The sequence below is a fragment of the Podarcis muralis genome, chromosome 13, assembly GCF_964188315.1.
Source record: "Podarcis muralis chromosome 13, rPodMur119.hap1.1, whole genome shotgun sequence".
NCBI classification, from domain to species: domain Eukaryota; kingdom Metazoa; phylum Chordata; class Lepidosauria; order Squamata; family Lacertidae; genus Podarcis; species Podarcis muralis.
This window is the reverse complement of record NC_135667.1, coordinates 16,168,269-16,183,219: the sequence shown is the minus strand read 5'-3', so window position 1 is coordinate 16,183,219 and position 14,951 is coordinate 16,168,269. Positions and strand designations below refer to the sequence as shown.

The following is a 14,951-nucleotide window of genomic DNA, read 5'->3' as shown; positions in this document are numbered from 1 at the left end:
TCATGCCAAATGAGAGTGGAGGAGGAAGTAGGCCACTGATGCTGCTTGTAGCCTGGTTGCTTATGGCAAGGGACCCGTCCATAATCCACTTTCAAACCAGTAGTTGTCACGTCTTCGACACCTCTGCCACAAACACTTCCTAATGTTGAGAAAGTACACAGAAGGGGCAGACATCTCCAAATCCTGTACTGTCCTGCTATATTATAAAACTAGGTTGGCAGTGTGAAATTGTTGTCATTGGGGAAATCCCCTGGCTATCACCAGCCTGAGATCTCCGATTCTGGAGTTTTGTTTCACATCCCTTCCAACTCCTTAGCATAAGGTTACCAGATTTTTTTCAATGAATCTGGAGACACTTTTCATCTTCAATGGATTTTGTAGGGGGGCTGATTTGTAAATCCGGGGACTGTCCCTGGGAAACGGGGACATCTGGTAACCCTACCTTAATGCCATAGGCTGTTTGGGCTTTGGTAGAATCTGGGGGAAAGTGATGAAAGATGTGGCATTACAGCCAGAAACGAGCCAGGCCGGGACTACTACCAGGTTGCACCCTTGTTTTTCTCCATTCTCACTTCAAAAGCCACATCTTGTTCATTGCAATCCCTTGGAAAAAAGCGGAAAATCTCACTAAATACTGAATGGCCATGATTACATAAGTGGCATATATATTATTTGGTTTATACTCCTTGTATTTTCACAAAAGTTCTCCATTGCAGCAATTTTTTAATCTCTGTGATAATAAGAGGTAGGTAAAATTGAAAGTTTCTTGTCTGTGAAGTTAGCTTTGTACTTTTCTGCTTCCTAGTGGTCTAAATGTTTGGTGCTGTCTCTTTCCAACCAGGAGGGAGCAAAGAATCTGGAGCGACAATGACTGGAATCCAAAATCTCTTTTAAAACCACTTTAATAAGAACGAACTTTTCTTTCCACTGCCAAGCCACAAATTTAGAGATTTTATCATGTTCTAGGAGGTGATGCAGGGATCAGTTTTGCAGAAATGAGTGCAACTAGCCAAATGCTATATCCTAGGTTACTTTTATTTTTTATACACAAAAACAAAACAAAAAACCCCACCTACGTGCCTGGTTCAGTTTGGACTGAGGCTCAGGTCTGAAACATGAAGTATTGGAAAAGTGTAGTAGTCCTTACTCTTGCCTTTTATACTCCACTGTCTACAAATTCACAAATTGAATTGGGTGGCAAAAGCTTTTAGGAAATCAGGAATCCTGCAGTTTTCAATCTAATTTGGGATTGTGTCTCGCAGCTTTTTAAAATGGTTTTATTTTTATATTTTCAACACACTAAGATACATGATCTCTTTGGGGTGGTACAGAATTATCCAGAAGACTGAGATGGATCTCTAATGTCCAATCTTCTTGATGAGCTGTTTTGTATGATTTTTTAAAAAAACAAACTGGTAGATCAATAAAGGTTCCCAATTGTCCAAAAAACAGAATCCCTGTAGTAGTTTATAGCAAGTGATTTTTACTGTTAACTGACCTTTGTCAAATGGGAGCTAGTCCTTCAGAGTAGGCAAACTGACTCTTCCCATATTTTGTAATCAGAATATGCACTGTAACATGTAGGTTATTTAGTAAATATTGATGCTTTCATAATATGTTGCCAGAATATTCCCAATAACATAATTTCTGGTCTCAAAAGTAATACTTGTGAAAAAAGTTAAAGCAAGAGGTTTCCAAATGATAGCTGTCATTGGAAAGTAGTTCTCACATATAGGAATGCTGCGGGGTTTTTTAATTGCCATGCAAACATCCCGAAGCTGCTAATACTACAGTCCTAATTCAATGGGACTTACTCCCAAGTAAGTATTGCATCTTAAACTGTACATCCTCTTTAAACTCAGTGGTGTTGATAACAAAAGATAAAAATTATTTCTGGGTTGAATATCCACTGAGATTTATAGACCCCCAACACAGATTTCAACCTAGTCCCAAGTTAGGTCTATTGATTTAACTGACCTTGTTCTATGTGTGACTAAAATTGGATACCATCCTATGACAATTTATTGCAGTGTTTCCCAACCGGTGTTCCGCGGCACACGAGTGTGCCGTCAGACGTTGCCTCGTGTGCCGCGAGATGCCTGGAGGGAGGCGGGCGAGTCGGGCGGCGAGAGGCGGGGCGGCGGCGGCGAGGAGAGGCCGCGCCTCCTGCTGCTGCCTGGCGCTCCTCCTCGCAGCCGGCAGCGCTGCCTGGGCGCCTCCGCGCGACTCTGCCTCGCTGGGTTTGGTCTCCCAGCAGAGACGGGTCACACGCGCCCCTCCCTCCCTCCCTCAGCCTGCGCGGAGGGAGAGCCAGAGAGAGGCATCGCTCCTGCGCGGCGGGAGAAAACTTTCACTTTTGTGCGTCCCTCCCGGCGTGACGCTGCGCGCTGACGTCACGGGGCGGGGCTTTAATGGTGGTGTGCCGCGAGATTTTTTTTCAGTAAACAGGTGTGCCGTTGCCCAAAAACGTTTGGGAAACACTGATTTATTGTATAGTGAAAATGATTTTATAAACCCTTGGTAAAAACCTTCTGAGGTGTTGTCCTCATAATACATCCTCAGGAGTTCTTCTACATATGTTTCCATTTGTTCCTTCAGAACTGGATGTCATTCATGGAATGTGTGGCTTTTTTCCTTTTATGATGAAAATAAAAGTTACCTGAAAGAAACATGTCACAGATGAAGGCATTTTAATGAATTGTTTAAAAACAGAAGAATCTAGTTCCAGCACACAATCAGCAAAGTTTGCATTTGTGTCTGCAACAAGCGGAGCTACGTACAGCAGTGATAGAGAACTAATGCTTTAGGTCATGCTAGACCTATAAAGGTAAAGGGACCCCTGACCATTAGGTCCTTTCGTGGCCGACTCGGGGGTTGCGGCGCTCATCTCGCTTTATTGGCCGAGGGAGCCAGTGTACAGCTTCCGGGTCATGAGGCCAGCATGACTAAGCCGCTTCTGGCGAACCAGAGCAGCGCACGGAAGCACGGTTTACTTTCCCGCCGGTGTGGTACCTATTTATCTACTTACACTTTGACGTGCTTTCGAACTGCTAGGTGGGCAGGAGCAGGGACCGAGCAACGGGAGCTCACCGTGTTGCAGGGATTCAAACCGCCGACCTTCTGATCAGCAAGTCCTAGGCTCTGTGGTTTAACCCACAGCGCCACCCACGTCCCTCATGCTAGACCTATAGTTTGACTTAAATGTAAGGCAACATTGTATGGTTATCAGTTTTTTTTAACAGCACACACACAAACTTACCAAGCTGCACTCCAATCCAGAAGTCCAAAACTTCCATGGGTTCATGCATCCTTTTTAATATCTTGGGGGGGGGGGTGACGACGGATGGACACTCTCTCTCTATCGTCATCACTTATGACAGTGGGACCTATGGAAGCAGTTAACAAAAATGTTTTTTTACAATTTAAAAATGACAAATACAGAGGAATCTTGGGGAGGGGGCTGGATACATCCTGTGGGCTGTAGGTTAGCTATTCCTGCTACACAGCATAGTGGTTTAAATAAATTTAAAGTTGCCATATATTCACAATAAATTGGCTTGATCAAAGATGCTAGTACTCGATATAGCTACAATTTTGCTCAAAATCCCTGTGTGTTTAGGACTGCAGCATTAACTTGTTTATCCTTAGAATAAGTGGGAGGGTGTCCTAGCTAGCCGTTAGTATTTGTTTTTTCCACTGCAGCCAATTAGTCAATGGCAGAAATAGGACTTGAATATAGGCCTCTCACATATTAAGTCAAGTAGACATTGCATTATACAGTCTCTCTCTGTCCCCATTGTTTTATATTTGTTGGACAGGCCCAATCCTGAACCATCAAATAGAATGGAAGTGAAGAGCAAATATTTGTAAACGTCATCCCCTTATTTTATTTAGAAATTAACTATGACTTATAGTTATCAAAGCAATAAATACGGTAATAAAAACATAATTAAGAGCAGGTAAAAATGAGTTTATAAGCAGGTAGCTGAAGGCTTTAGCATGAACCTAAAATGTTTATTCAAAAGTAACATCTATTAAGTTCAATAGGGTTTACTGCTAACTGTGTGTGTAGGATTATGGCCTCGACCACATGAACATGAAAAGGTCTATGCTACATCTAAAATGAAAATACTGGCTTTGAAATAACTTTCATATTTGCTTTAAATGGCAATGGGTTCCCCCCCCCTTCCTTTCCCAAGTTATCCAGGCCCACTTTTGCATCTAACGTCAAAATTTGGAATTGGTTCCCTTTGGAGAAATCATGATTTCAAACTCAGAACTCATTGAAGCTCTGGAGTTCCCAATGCAGATTTATCACCTGTAAAATCAGTGCACTGGAAGTTTTGAAATGAGCTCGAAATGTTGTCAACAACGTCTTGTCAACCTCGTTTCGCGCGACGGTGCGAGCACCCTCCCATGTAAACAATACTCATTGAAACTTTCCTGACTTTCAAAGTCGCATCCGAAGTATCTGCGAGTCCTAGGGGAAGTGCATGTTTTCACGAGCCAAAGCTGCCTCTTCTCATTCATAAGTGCATCTTGTTTTGAGGACCTTCGAATAGTCGCGCCAGCCCGCCCAGCGAACAATTGGAAGAATTTTTGAGGAAAGACAAATCGAGTCCTCCCTCCCTCCGTCCGAAAGAGAGAGGGAGACTCCAACCCCCAGCATCCCCCAGGACTCCATTTCCCAGCATGCCCTTCACTCGCGATGGCCTTTCCCTCGCCCCGCGGGCTCGCAGTCCCGCATCCCGCTCTATCTGATTGTGAGGGAGAAGAGCGCCGTCTTCCGCAATTCTTCTGGCCCCCGGCCTCTCGCCGGGACGCCGTCCTCCCGCGCGACGCGCCTGTGAGACACTTTGGGTTTGAGTTTCTTTTCTCTTTCTCCGCGCACGCACACCCTCCTTCGCGTTACCCGAGCTCTCGCGAGACTTGAGCGCCGAGGCCGGCGGGCGGAGGGAGCGGTGGGAGGAGGGAGGGGCTGGCCCTGGCGCTTGGTGGTGGCGGCCGCCATTTTGCCGCGGCGGGTCGGGTCTGGCTCGGCGGGGCCTGGTTAGGGATCAGCATCCGGGTGGGAGGGGTGGGCGACGTGCCGAGGAGCACCGGCGAAGGCCGCGCAAAGGGAGAAGTCGCGCGGGAGAGGCCTGGGGGCCGCGGATGGCGGCGGATTCTCTCCGGCCGAGGCGGCGGCGCTGGGGCTGAGGCGGCGGCAGGAGGAGGCGGGGCAGGAGGCGCCTCCCCTCCCTCCTCACTCCTCCCCCCTCCCACCCAGGTAAGATGGCGGACCGGCCGGGGCTCTACTCCTCTCGCTCACACCCACCTCCCTGGAAGGGTGCAAGTCTCTGCTTCGAGTCGGGAGGGAAAAGTGAGGAAACAGATAAGAGCGCGCGCGTGTGCCTGGTTGCCGGTGGTCGCGCGCGCGCGCGGCCTTTTTATCTCCCCCGTCCCTTCCTCTCTCCCGTCGGTCATTTCCCTCCCCTGCCTATAGAGGGCGCACTAATGGAGTGTGGCGGGGCGGGAAATAAGAGAAAGGAGCCAATGTGGGAGCCGCACGCGCTTACCCAGCCAACGGCCGCTCTCAATGCTGGCCTATTATTACTTCACCTATCGCCCTCCTCCCCCCCCCCCCCGTCACCTCGTTTCCTCGCGCGCCGCGAAACCGACCAACCAACGGCCGCTTACTCCTCAGCGGGTGGGGGAGGGGCGAACGGGGATTCTCGGGGGACTAGGGAGGGAGGGCGAGGGAGGGAGGGCTTTGGGGGAAACCGGGGCGGGGTCAAGGGGTCAAAGGGAAAAGGTGGGAGGGAAAGGGTGACAAAGGGGTTAAAGGGTGGGGGGAAATCAAAGGGCATCGAACTTGTGCTGAAAAAGAAAGAAACTAGGCGTCAGAGGGGGAATCGCTTGCGATTAGGGTGCAATGAATGAATAACTGCAGGATTGCGGGTACAAGGATTGATTTTTAGCGGGGCGCAAGGGTTCTGAGAAAGGGTGGCAATTTCAAAGGGTATTAGGGTATCATCTGGAACTTGAGCAGTTGTACAGCTCTAGGGTTTGGTTGGCTAGGGATAATACTTGAAAAGTTGGGAGTGGGTTGCAGTTACTTAGCACCATCAAAGTTTTGCAAGAAACCAGACCAGAAATAAGTGAAAGGTTAATGTGGTCATGGAGCCTGAGGAGGGGCAGGCTGAAGCTCAGGATGAAAGGAAGGGAGAGGAGGCTGTAGTGGAAGGACCTCCCAATGAGGCAGAGAGAAAGATATCTGGATTGCTTCCAGAGACAGGTGTGGGACAGGGAGAGGCTAAAGACTCAGAGACAAGTGAGGGGAAGGTTGAGGACTCCTTGGGGGCAAGTCAGGGGGAGGCAGAAGAGGCTGAAAAAGAACATGAGGCACCAGCTACTGGAGAGTTCATGGAACCAGACCTGGATACATTTGGACCCTTAGCAGGACTGGATAGGGGGGTGGCTGAGGATGCACTGAAAAGAGAAGTGGCATTAGGAATGTCTGGGGAAGAGGCTGAGGAAATTATTGAACCAGATCTGAGAAAAGCAGAAGAGTTGGAGACAGTGATTCTTGAGGAACTTCAGCTTAAGAGTAATAGAGAGAAAGAAGAAGTTGAAGAGTCAAGAGAACCAAATCAGGAGGAAACCAGTGTTTTTGGGAGCCCAAATGAGAGGGAAGCTGAGGGGAAGACTGGAAAAGGAATGGATCAGCAGGAGACTCAGGAATTTGTTCATGAGGAAGAAGCACTGCTTGGAGAGGGAGAAATGGTTCTAGAAATGGGGGGAAATTGGACTGAGGAGTTGGCAGGGCCAGACCATGGGAAAGAAGAGGATTTGGTAGAAGAGGACCGTGTAGATTCTGGAGAGAGGGTTGAAAGGGGAGATGAACAGGAAAAGTTGATGGAACTGGAAGAGAGGGAAGCTGAGGCAACTGTTAGGGAAGATGAGGCAGTGGGGGAGGCTGAAAAGATACCAGAGTCTGTGGAGGTGGGAGAGAGTGACAAAGAAGGCGAATCAACAGATAATCATGGAGAAATGGAGGAGTTGTCAGGACTGGGTCAAGGGGAGATGCTAGAGGTCACTGGAAAGGAAGAGGATGTGGCACCTGCAATTGACTATGAGGAAACTGAGAAGGTGCCAGATGTAAATGAGAGAGAGCTAGAGGAAGTGACTGCAGAGGAAGATGCAATATTAGCAAGGGGTGAGGAGGAGTTGGTAGGACTAGGTCAGGGGGGAATTGAGGTGTTGACTGGAGAGGAGGAACCAGTTTTGGGTAAGAGGGAGGCGGAGATGACAGTTGGACCAGGTGAGGAGGGACTTGGTGAGGAAATTGAAAGGGAAGACAGGGTATCTGGAGTAGATCAGGGAGAGGCTGAAAGCATGATTGTGGAAGGAGATTTGGCATCATCAGAGGGTTGGGGGGAAGTTGAAGACTCGGTGAAGTCAAGCAGGGGAGAAGCAGAGGAGGTGGCACCATCAATGGATCAAGTTAAAGCTGAAGTCCTACAAGAAGACCTGAGGGAGTCAGAGTTGGTGATTGCTGAGGGAGAGGCAGATGCAGCTGAGGAGAAGGCTGAGCATTTGGTGGTGGCAAGTCAGGGAGACGTTGAGGGTAAGACTGAAAAAGAAAGTATGGCATCAACACTGGATCAGGGATCACCAAGAATAGATGAAAAGCAGGCAGAAGAGGTGGCAGAAGATGTGGAATCAGTAGAAGATCAAAAGCAAGTTGAGGATTTGGCTGGGATAAGTCAGGGTGAGATTGGCAGTATGGTAGCCACAGTGGAGGAAGGGGAAGATAAGAGGGAGGCAGAGGTGGCAACTTCAAAGAGAGATGTAGCATTTATTGAGGGGGAGGGTTTGGTAGTGACAAGTCAGGTAGAGACTGAGGAGGTGACTGTCAAGGAGGATATGATACACGTGGCTCTTGATGTGGCTGAGCAAGTGATAGGAGCAGCTCAGAGGGAAACAGAAAAGATGAGTGCAGTGGGTCAGGAAGAAGGAAGGGAGGAGGCGGTGGGAGCACCAGTGAGAGTAGCTGGAGCACAAGAAGAAACTGGAGGTCTGGAGGAAGAACTTGTGCAAAGTCAGGAGATTGGGGCTGGAGAAGAGGTGAAACTAGGAACTAGTCAGGAGAAAGTTGGAGAGCTAGCAGAACCAGAACAAAGGGAGACAAAAGAGCAAGTAGGACTTGATCAGGGAGAAGCCAAGCAGTTGGGTTCAACTGAGAGGGTTATTAGGGAGGAATCTCGAGAAATAAGAGAGGCATTATTCGGGGATCAGAGTGATACTAAGGTGCTGGTGGAACCATTTCAGGGACCAGTAGTGGAGGTTACAAGTGTAGGTGAGATTGCGTTGACTGAGCAGCATCAAGGTACTATGGGAAGAAAGGTACCCTCTCAGGAGAAGACATTAGTTTGGAGCCCAGAATTAGAAGAACAGTTGGGAGGACCAACTCAGGAGATGGCAGGCGTGCCTTCCAGGGCAAAACCAAGTGAAGAAGATACCAGAGTCACCTGGTTGGCATCTGATACGAACCTGGCCCAAGGTCAAGTGGAACCAAGCCTGAAGGTGGCTGAATTGAATAAATCAGGTTCCTCAGTGCTGTCATCACATTTGTCACAGCGCACTGCCATAGGAAGTCAAGAGGAACGTCGCAAGTTGAAGGGGAAAATAATTTCAGGGTTGGCAGGATTACGGCAAGGGCCAATACTGGTACCACATCAAGGGGCAACACGCTCATGTGGATTCCGTCGTGGAGTGCTGGAGCACAGGGCTCCAGGGTTGATTGTGACCAGTTTAACAGCAATGGCTCAGCAAAAGGGAGTGATTAAGGAGACTCGTGCGCAACTGGGAAAGGGTGAATTAGATCAGAGGGAGACACGATCAGCTGAATTGAGGTCTCGTGCAATTAGGGTTAAAGTAGGTGAGCCGGTGGTTATGATGGGGTACAGAATTGGACGGGAAGGGATGTCATGTTTCTCTGAGGCAGATAACAGGATAGAGAGCTTTCAGCAGGTTCCTGTGATGGAGGAGGCAGGAAAGGGATCTGATCAGACCCCAGCAGAACCACCGAGGCAGGAACAGATAGTTAAGGAGTTGGAGATACTGGCCAAGGATGTTGATGACAGAGCAAGGCAACATCCAGAAGGAATGTACTTGCCATGGCTTGGTAGGCCACTGACACAAGATTATTCGACAATACGACCAGGTTCTGGTTGGACTGCAGGCCTTGGGTCCGGGCATGGACTTGCTTTAGGGCCATTGCGGGCTGGAATAAAAGAACGAATAAACATGATGGTGACAGGTCAGGGAGCAGTAAAGTCAGCAGGACCAAGTCCTGAGCCACCAGTGTCTGGGATGGGAAGAAGGGTGTATGGGCTTACAAGCCAATCAGCCAACGTACACTGGCTGAAGGACGTGTTGGGATCTAAGCAGACAGTGTCTCGACTCTCTGTAACAGTTCATGGCTCAAAAGCAGGCAGTCCTGACTCTATGGCAGAGAGACGAAGTCCAGGCCTCTTAACAGGAAAGCAAGAGTTGAAAGATTGGCGGGATGGGGTAATGGGAATTGCAATTAAAAGGTACAATGCCATGAGGCGGGCAATGTGGGGCGAAGGCCCAGCTGGTTTGCATGTGAAGGGAGTGAAGGTGGCTGAAAGTCCCATTGATACTCTTCCATTGAGTTATGTTAAGACTAGTTCCATTCTGGGGCAGGTTGAACAGAGGGCGCTGAGGCTGGCACAGCATGTGGAGGGTGAGGCTGTGTCAGGATTGGAAGTAGAAGGGCAGGGGCTGGCTGAGAGGCTGAAGCAGGATATGGAGCCAGCAGGGTCAGGCCAGGGAGGTAGAATTACAAGGTAACTGGGTTAAGTGTGGAGTGAGAGGGAAGGAACAAAAGGTTTGGGAGATAGTGGGTTATTTATGAGCTAGGGACAAAATTGAGCTATAGAAGCAGAGAGTTAATAGGATGCTATAGCAATAGAGTTGAGTTGCAAAATCTCAGCTTGCAGGATGAATGGGTTGTAGATCTCTCTCAAAAGAATGAAGCCAAGAAGGGAAGTAAACTTTGGGATAATGATATGAGGGTGACGTGCAGAATATTGACGCTTCTGAAGCAAAGGTGGGTACATAGGAAGCAAAATAAAAATAATTTATTATTTATACTCCACTCATCTAGCCCCAGATACTGAGAAGATTTTGGGCTCTGGATACCTAGGCATGGGAGTGAGTGAAAAGGACACTGCTAGACAACTCAGAATCCGTAAAGTGGATGGGAAAGTGAGATAATTCTCCTAGTAGTTCACCAAACCGCATCCCAAACAGGTTCCTGCCTCTTTTCATAGGCTTGAATTTGGTAGCTGGTGCGTACAGTAAAACTCTCCACCGCAACCCGTGGGCAGGCTATTCCCATGCTGTCTGCGTAACAATAAAAGAGAGACAGGGTTTGATCTACCCTTTGGCAGAGTCGTCCAGGGTCCCAAGAGCAAGTTTGAATGATCCTTACCTAAAGGAATAGGCTGCTGTGCATCTACCACACGGGCACACACACACAAAATGTTCTCTGGACTAACAGTTCCATCTTTTTTCAGGTGTAGTATTCCCCAGGAAGGCGAAACCCTGGAAGTTCAGCCTGACAAGCAAGAGGAGTTCGCAGCTCACGCAGGTACAGGTGAAATTGAATACCATTGGGGAATTGGCAACAGGGTTTTAAGCAGGAACATCAAGCAAATCTAAATCTTTGGCTGTTTTTCTGAGCGCAGTGTTGGATTTATTTTCTTTTCAAAATGCTTTTTCTGTCACCAACATCTATATTGATGGGCCAGAATTTATTATGTACTAGAATCTGGCTTGGCCACAACTAAACTTAATTTGCTTGTTGAGATATGATGGAGGGATATAAAAAGCAGCTCAAAGGAATGAAATAAAATTTACAGTATCTGTTCATAGCTCCCCTGGAAATTTTTGGAAAGTCTAGGCATTTAGTACTAAACAGTAGAATATGTATCCAGTGGAGGAAGATAGAGGAATCCTCTACTTGTAGGCAGGGTTTACATCTTTTGTGTCTAAATATTAAAGTTTTAAATGCAAACTTTGAGAGAAAACATTTTTGCACATTACCCTAACATTTATTCTGTAACAGAAAATGTTTGCTTGTGTGTACAAACTTAGCAACGGAGATTTTCTAATGCTGTTGTGTTTTTGATAGCTACTGTGTTGGATATATTAATTTTCTACTGGGTTCTGCCACCAGATCTCTTGTATATCGTAAATTGGGAGAGGCTAACCCCCAGTTTGAGGGGCCTGATCCGGCTCCCAAGCAAAATTTTCTGGGCCTCCCCTGATTTTGGCAACAGCAACAAAAAAGGAAAAAAGAACCCCTCCTCCCTTCACTGTAATCATTAATCAAATCATATTTATACTCACAGCTGCTTTTTTGAAAAAAACCTAGTGAGAAATGAGATTTGATCAGCTGGGAACTGTTTGGTTTACATTTGTGCTGTTTAGTTAATAGTTGCTTTTAAGGTGCATTACTTTCCTTCTTTAATTTTTAGTGCTTTACTTTGTGTTAAAGGAAAGTAAAATTGTAGGCAGAGGGCATGCTAATGTCATTTTGACGTTTAATTTCACTTCCTCTGAAAATCTTCCTTTAGCTTGTTCTTGAGTGGGTGTCTTTCAGTTCTTTTCAGTCTGGCTCTGATCACAATGCGACTGATGTCTCTTCATGAATCTCTAGATAATTCTGAGACAGGCAGTCCCGAGCGCAGGCTGGGCTGCCAAGGAACCCAGGAGCTGGACGGCTCGTCCCAGTGGCTGGCTGACCAGAATGAGGCCGGTTCCGAGCATGCACTGGAGCAGGAAGCCAGCACTACAACCGCAAACGAAGCTGTTGGGACGAGAGGCAAAGAGCAAGAGAGAACTAAAATGCAGAGCAGTCCTCCCCAACAGCAACATGCGCTGCACCCACAGGTAGAGTTGGAGGTGAGGGGAATCCCAGTGTAAGGCCCTGTGTTTTGAGGCCGCTTACTGGATTACAGTGGTGCCTCGCAAGACGAAATTAATCCGTTCTGTGAGTCTCTTCGTCTTGCAGTTTTTTCGTCTTGCGAAGCACGGCTATTAATGGCTTAGCGGCTATTAACGGCTTAGCGGCTATTAGCGGCTTAACGGCTATTAACGGCTTAGCGGCTTTAAGAAAAAGGAAACAAACTTGCAAGAACTCGCAAGACGTTTCGTCTTGCGAAGCAAGCCCATAGGGAAATTCATCTTGTGGAACAACTCAAAAAACGGAAAACCCTTTCGTCTTGCGAGGCATTCGTCTTGCGGGGCACCACTGTACAGTTTTTCAAAGCACTGTAGTTCATTAGGGGTCTTCGGAATGAATTTTGACTGCTTTAATGAAGTATGTGGATGAGCATTGTACTACCAAGACCATCTGTGAGAGTCAGAGCAAGGGATGCTCTTCTCTGATGCTCTACCTAGACAAGCTCCCCAGAGCTGTTAGGTTCCTTTCTAGCATTAAGGCCACTATAATAATTTTCTACCCTCGTTTGTCTCCTCTTGTTCATCTCAGACTGCACCGGACAGAATGACAGGCAGTAACCCAGTGTCACCAGCCTCCTCGGGCTCACCTGCCTCAACTGGCAGCATCTCACCACCACATCTCACCCACGACTCCTCGCTGGACAGTCACCCAGGTTTTGATGTTCCCAAGACACAGAACAGAGCCCTTGTGTCGCCCGGGATGTACACCTCCCCGGACCCTGCAAGCATGTGGGACAAGACACACGCGGAGATTGCTGAGCAGGCCAAGCATGTAAGCCACGCAGGGTCCAGGGATCATTTGGCCCCTTCTGCCCTCTTGAGTTGGGCATGAACATACACAATCTAAGTTGTTTAGACATTCTGTTTAGTTTTTCCTTCCAAGCTGCAGTTCACAGGGATATAATGTTTTGGGCTAACTGACTTGGGGGATGTATTCCAGGAGGCAGAGATTGAAAACCGCATCGCAGAAATGAAAAAGGAAGGGTTCTGGTCCATGAAACGGCTGTCAAAGGTGCCTGAGCCAGTCCGGCCCAAAGTGCACTGGGATTATCTTTGCGAGGAGATGCAGTGGCTCTCTGCTGACTTTGCCCAAGAGCGCCGATGGAAGAGGGGTGTTGCGAGGAAGGTGAGTTTGATGGAAGCAGCTGCCAATCTCCAAACATTTAACCCACCTCTTTCAGTCAGTTTTCACACGTGCATTCCAATCTCTGGGTTTAAGGGCATTTCATAATCGTGCAGTTTTGTAACACCTCAGGCTGGTGGCTTGTGCTGTTGCAGAAAAGCAATATAATATGTGTGTCCCTAGGGTTTCCATCCACTTTAGTGAAGTGGAGCTAGCTCTTCCCTACAACCCAGATTTAGGAAGGACTGTTTAGAGCCGTGGAAATCTGTGAAGACCTGTGATTATTAACATGATCCTAATCTCCTTTGTTGTTTGCAGGTGGTGCGCATGGTGATCAGACACCACGAAGAGCAGAAGCAAAAAGAAGAACGAGCTAAACGGGAGGAGCAGGCCAAGCTGCGCCGTATTGCCTCGTCCATCGCCAAAGAGGTCAAGCAATTCTGGAGCAACGTAGAGAAGGTACGTGAGGAACCTGTCTGTCATCATAAAAGCAGCATGCAGGCCTTGCTGGCCTGGCTATACTCTGAATACAGGAGCCACACTTTGAGCCAAGTGTCTGGAGCTGGTTGCCTCTACTCTGCCTAATCAAAAATACTCTGGATTCATCCATAGAAGGGTTGAGTGAATCTCTTGCCTTCATAGTTTGTTGATGGAATTTCTCTCATTCATATATGTGTATAGGTAAAAGTGTGTGTGTGTGTGTGTGTATACATATGTACAGTGGTGCCTCGCAAGACGAAATTAATTCGTTCCGCGAGTTTTGTCGTCTTGCGATTTTTTTCGTCTTGCGAAGCACGGTGTCGGGAAAGTTTTGGAAAAGCTTCAAAAATCACCAAAGTCTTTAAAAACCTCAAAAAAGGCTACCACACCGCGTTCTATGAGTTGCTCCTCGAAGTCAAGTCACGTTTCCGTCTTGCGAAGCAGCTCAAAAAACAAAAAACCCTTTCGTCTAGCGAGTTTTTTGTCTTGCGAGGCATTCGTCTTGCGAGGTACCACTGTATAGATATATACACACACACACACATATACACGTACATACATACATACATGCATGCATACACACATATATGAATGATTTCATTTAGACAAAATACATGAAGCATAACAAACTAGAATTTCAAACACATAAAGCATGCAGTTAGTTGGAGGTTTTGTCTGCTATATATTTATGTTCACTCTTATTCTTCACTTCTGCATTCATATTAAAAAGGCGAGGCAAATTATACTCTTGTTTATTCTCCTACAGCAGTGAAATAAATTGTTCTGCTCTGTCTCAAAACATCAGTTGCTTTTATTACTTGTAATTGGAGTTACTGTTCCAAATAACTAAATTGGGGTTTCTTGCTTTTACATGAGTAACAAAGTGCTTTTTTAATAGCTTTGAAAAATTTGCAAGGTTAAGGTTGCAGAGGAAAGAGTGGCACTGTGTGCACAGGGCTACTGAAGACTTAGAGAAGATAGTAGCTCTTTGCCCATGTTGCCTTTAACTCAAGAGCAAGTTCTAGCACAGCACATTCTGCAGGAATGAACTTGGAGACTCCCCCCCCCCCAACTCTTTTTTCCTCAGGTTGTGCAATTCAAGCAACAATCACGTCTGGAGGAGAAACGGAAAAAAGCCTTGGACCTGCAGCTAGACTTCATAGTGGGCCAGACAGAGAAATACTCGGACCTACTGACCCAGAGCCTCAATGAGACCTTTCCAGTTCCCAGCAAGACTGGTGGCTCCCATGCGGGCTCTACTGCCTCTAGCCCACCACACCCCAGTCACCTCACTGAGGATGAAGGTCAG

The 14,951-nt window shown here is 47.3% G+C and overlaps 2 protein-coding genes and 1 long non-coding RNA gene across 9 annotated transcripts in view; 2 read left to right on the top strand and 1 right to left on the bottom strand.

The window, feature by feature from the left end:
• Positions 1–2,488: 2,488 nt before the first annotated feature.
• LOC114583719 (uncharacterized) lies at positions 2,489–4,676 on the bottom strand. The gene is made up of 3 exons (XR_003703577.2): positions 4,319–4,676; positions 3,260–3,386; positions 2,489–2,659 (listed from the first exon to the last, which is right to left on the bottom strand). It is a non-coding gene; the product is annotated as an uncharacterized LOC114583719 (long non-coding RNA).
• Positions 4,677–4,724: 48 nt separating this feature from the next.
• SRCAP (Snf2 related CREBBP activator protein) overlaps positions 4,725–14,951 on the top strand; it is a 31,759-nt gene continuing 21,532 nt past the window's right edge. For 3 of the 7 annotated variants that reach the window (XM_077916985.1, XM_077916986.1, XM_028705038.2), the window contains exons 1-7: positions 10,021–10,120; positions 10,590–10,663; positions 11,735–11,979; positions 12,569–12,811; positions 12,980–13,165; positions 13,481–13,621; positions 14,730–14,946. In XM_077916985.1, coding sequence (XP_077773111.1) covers positions 10,080–10,120; positions 10,590–10,663; positions 11,735–11,979; positions 12,569–12,811; positions 12,980–13,165; positions 13,481–13,621; positions 14,730–14,946 — 1,147 coding nt within the window. In that variant the 5' untranslated portion in view covers positions 10,021–10,079. Of the gene's footprint in view, positions 4,847–5,136; positions 5,270–5,343; positions 5,363–10,020; positions 10,121–10,589; positions 10,664–11,734; positions 11,980–12,568; positions 12,812–12,979; positions 13,166–13,480; positions 13,622–14,729; positions 14,947–14,951 lie in introns of those variants that run through there. The other 4 variants (XM_077916987.1, XM_028705044.2, XM_028705046.2 and 1 more) reach the window with 4 other exon arrangements.
• On the top strand, positions 5,794–9,861 carry LOC114583697 (uncharacterized). Its single transcript, XM_028705047.2, has one exon. It carries the CDS (start codon positions 6,160–6,162, stop codon positions 9,859–9,861), a length of 3,702 nt encoding a protein of 1,233 aa, XP_028560880.2. The 5' UTR covers positions 5,794–6,159.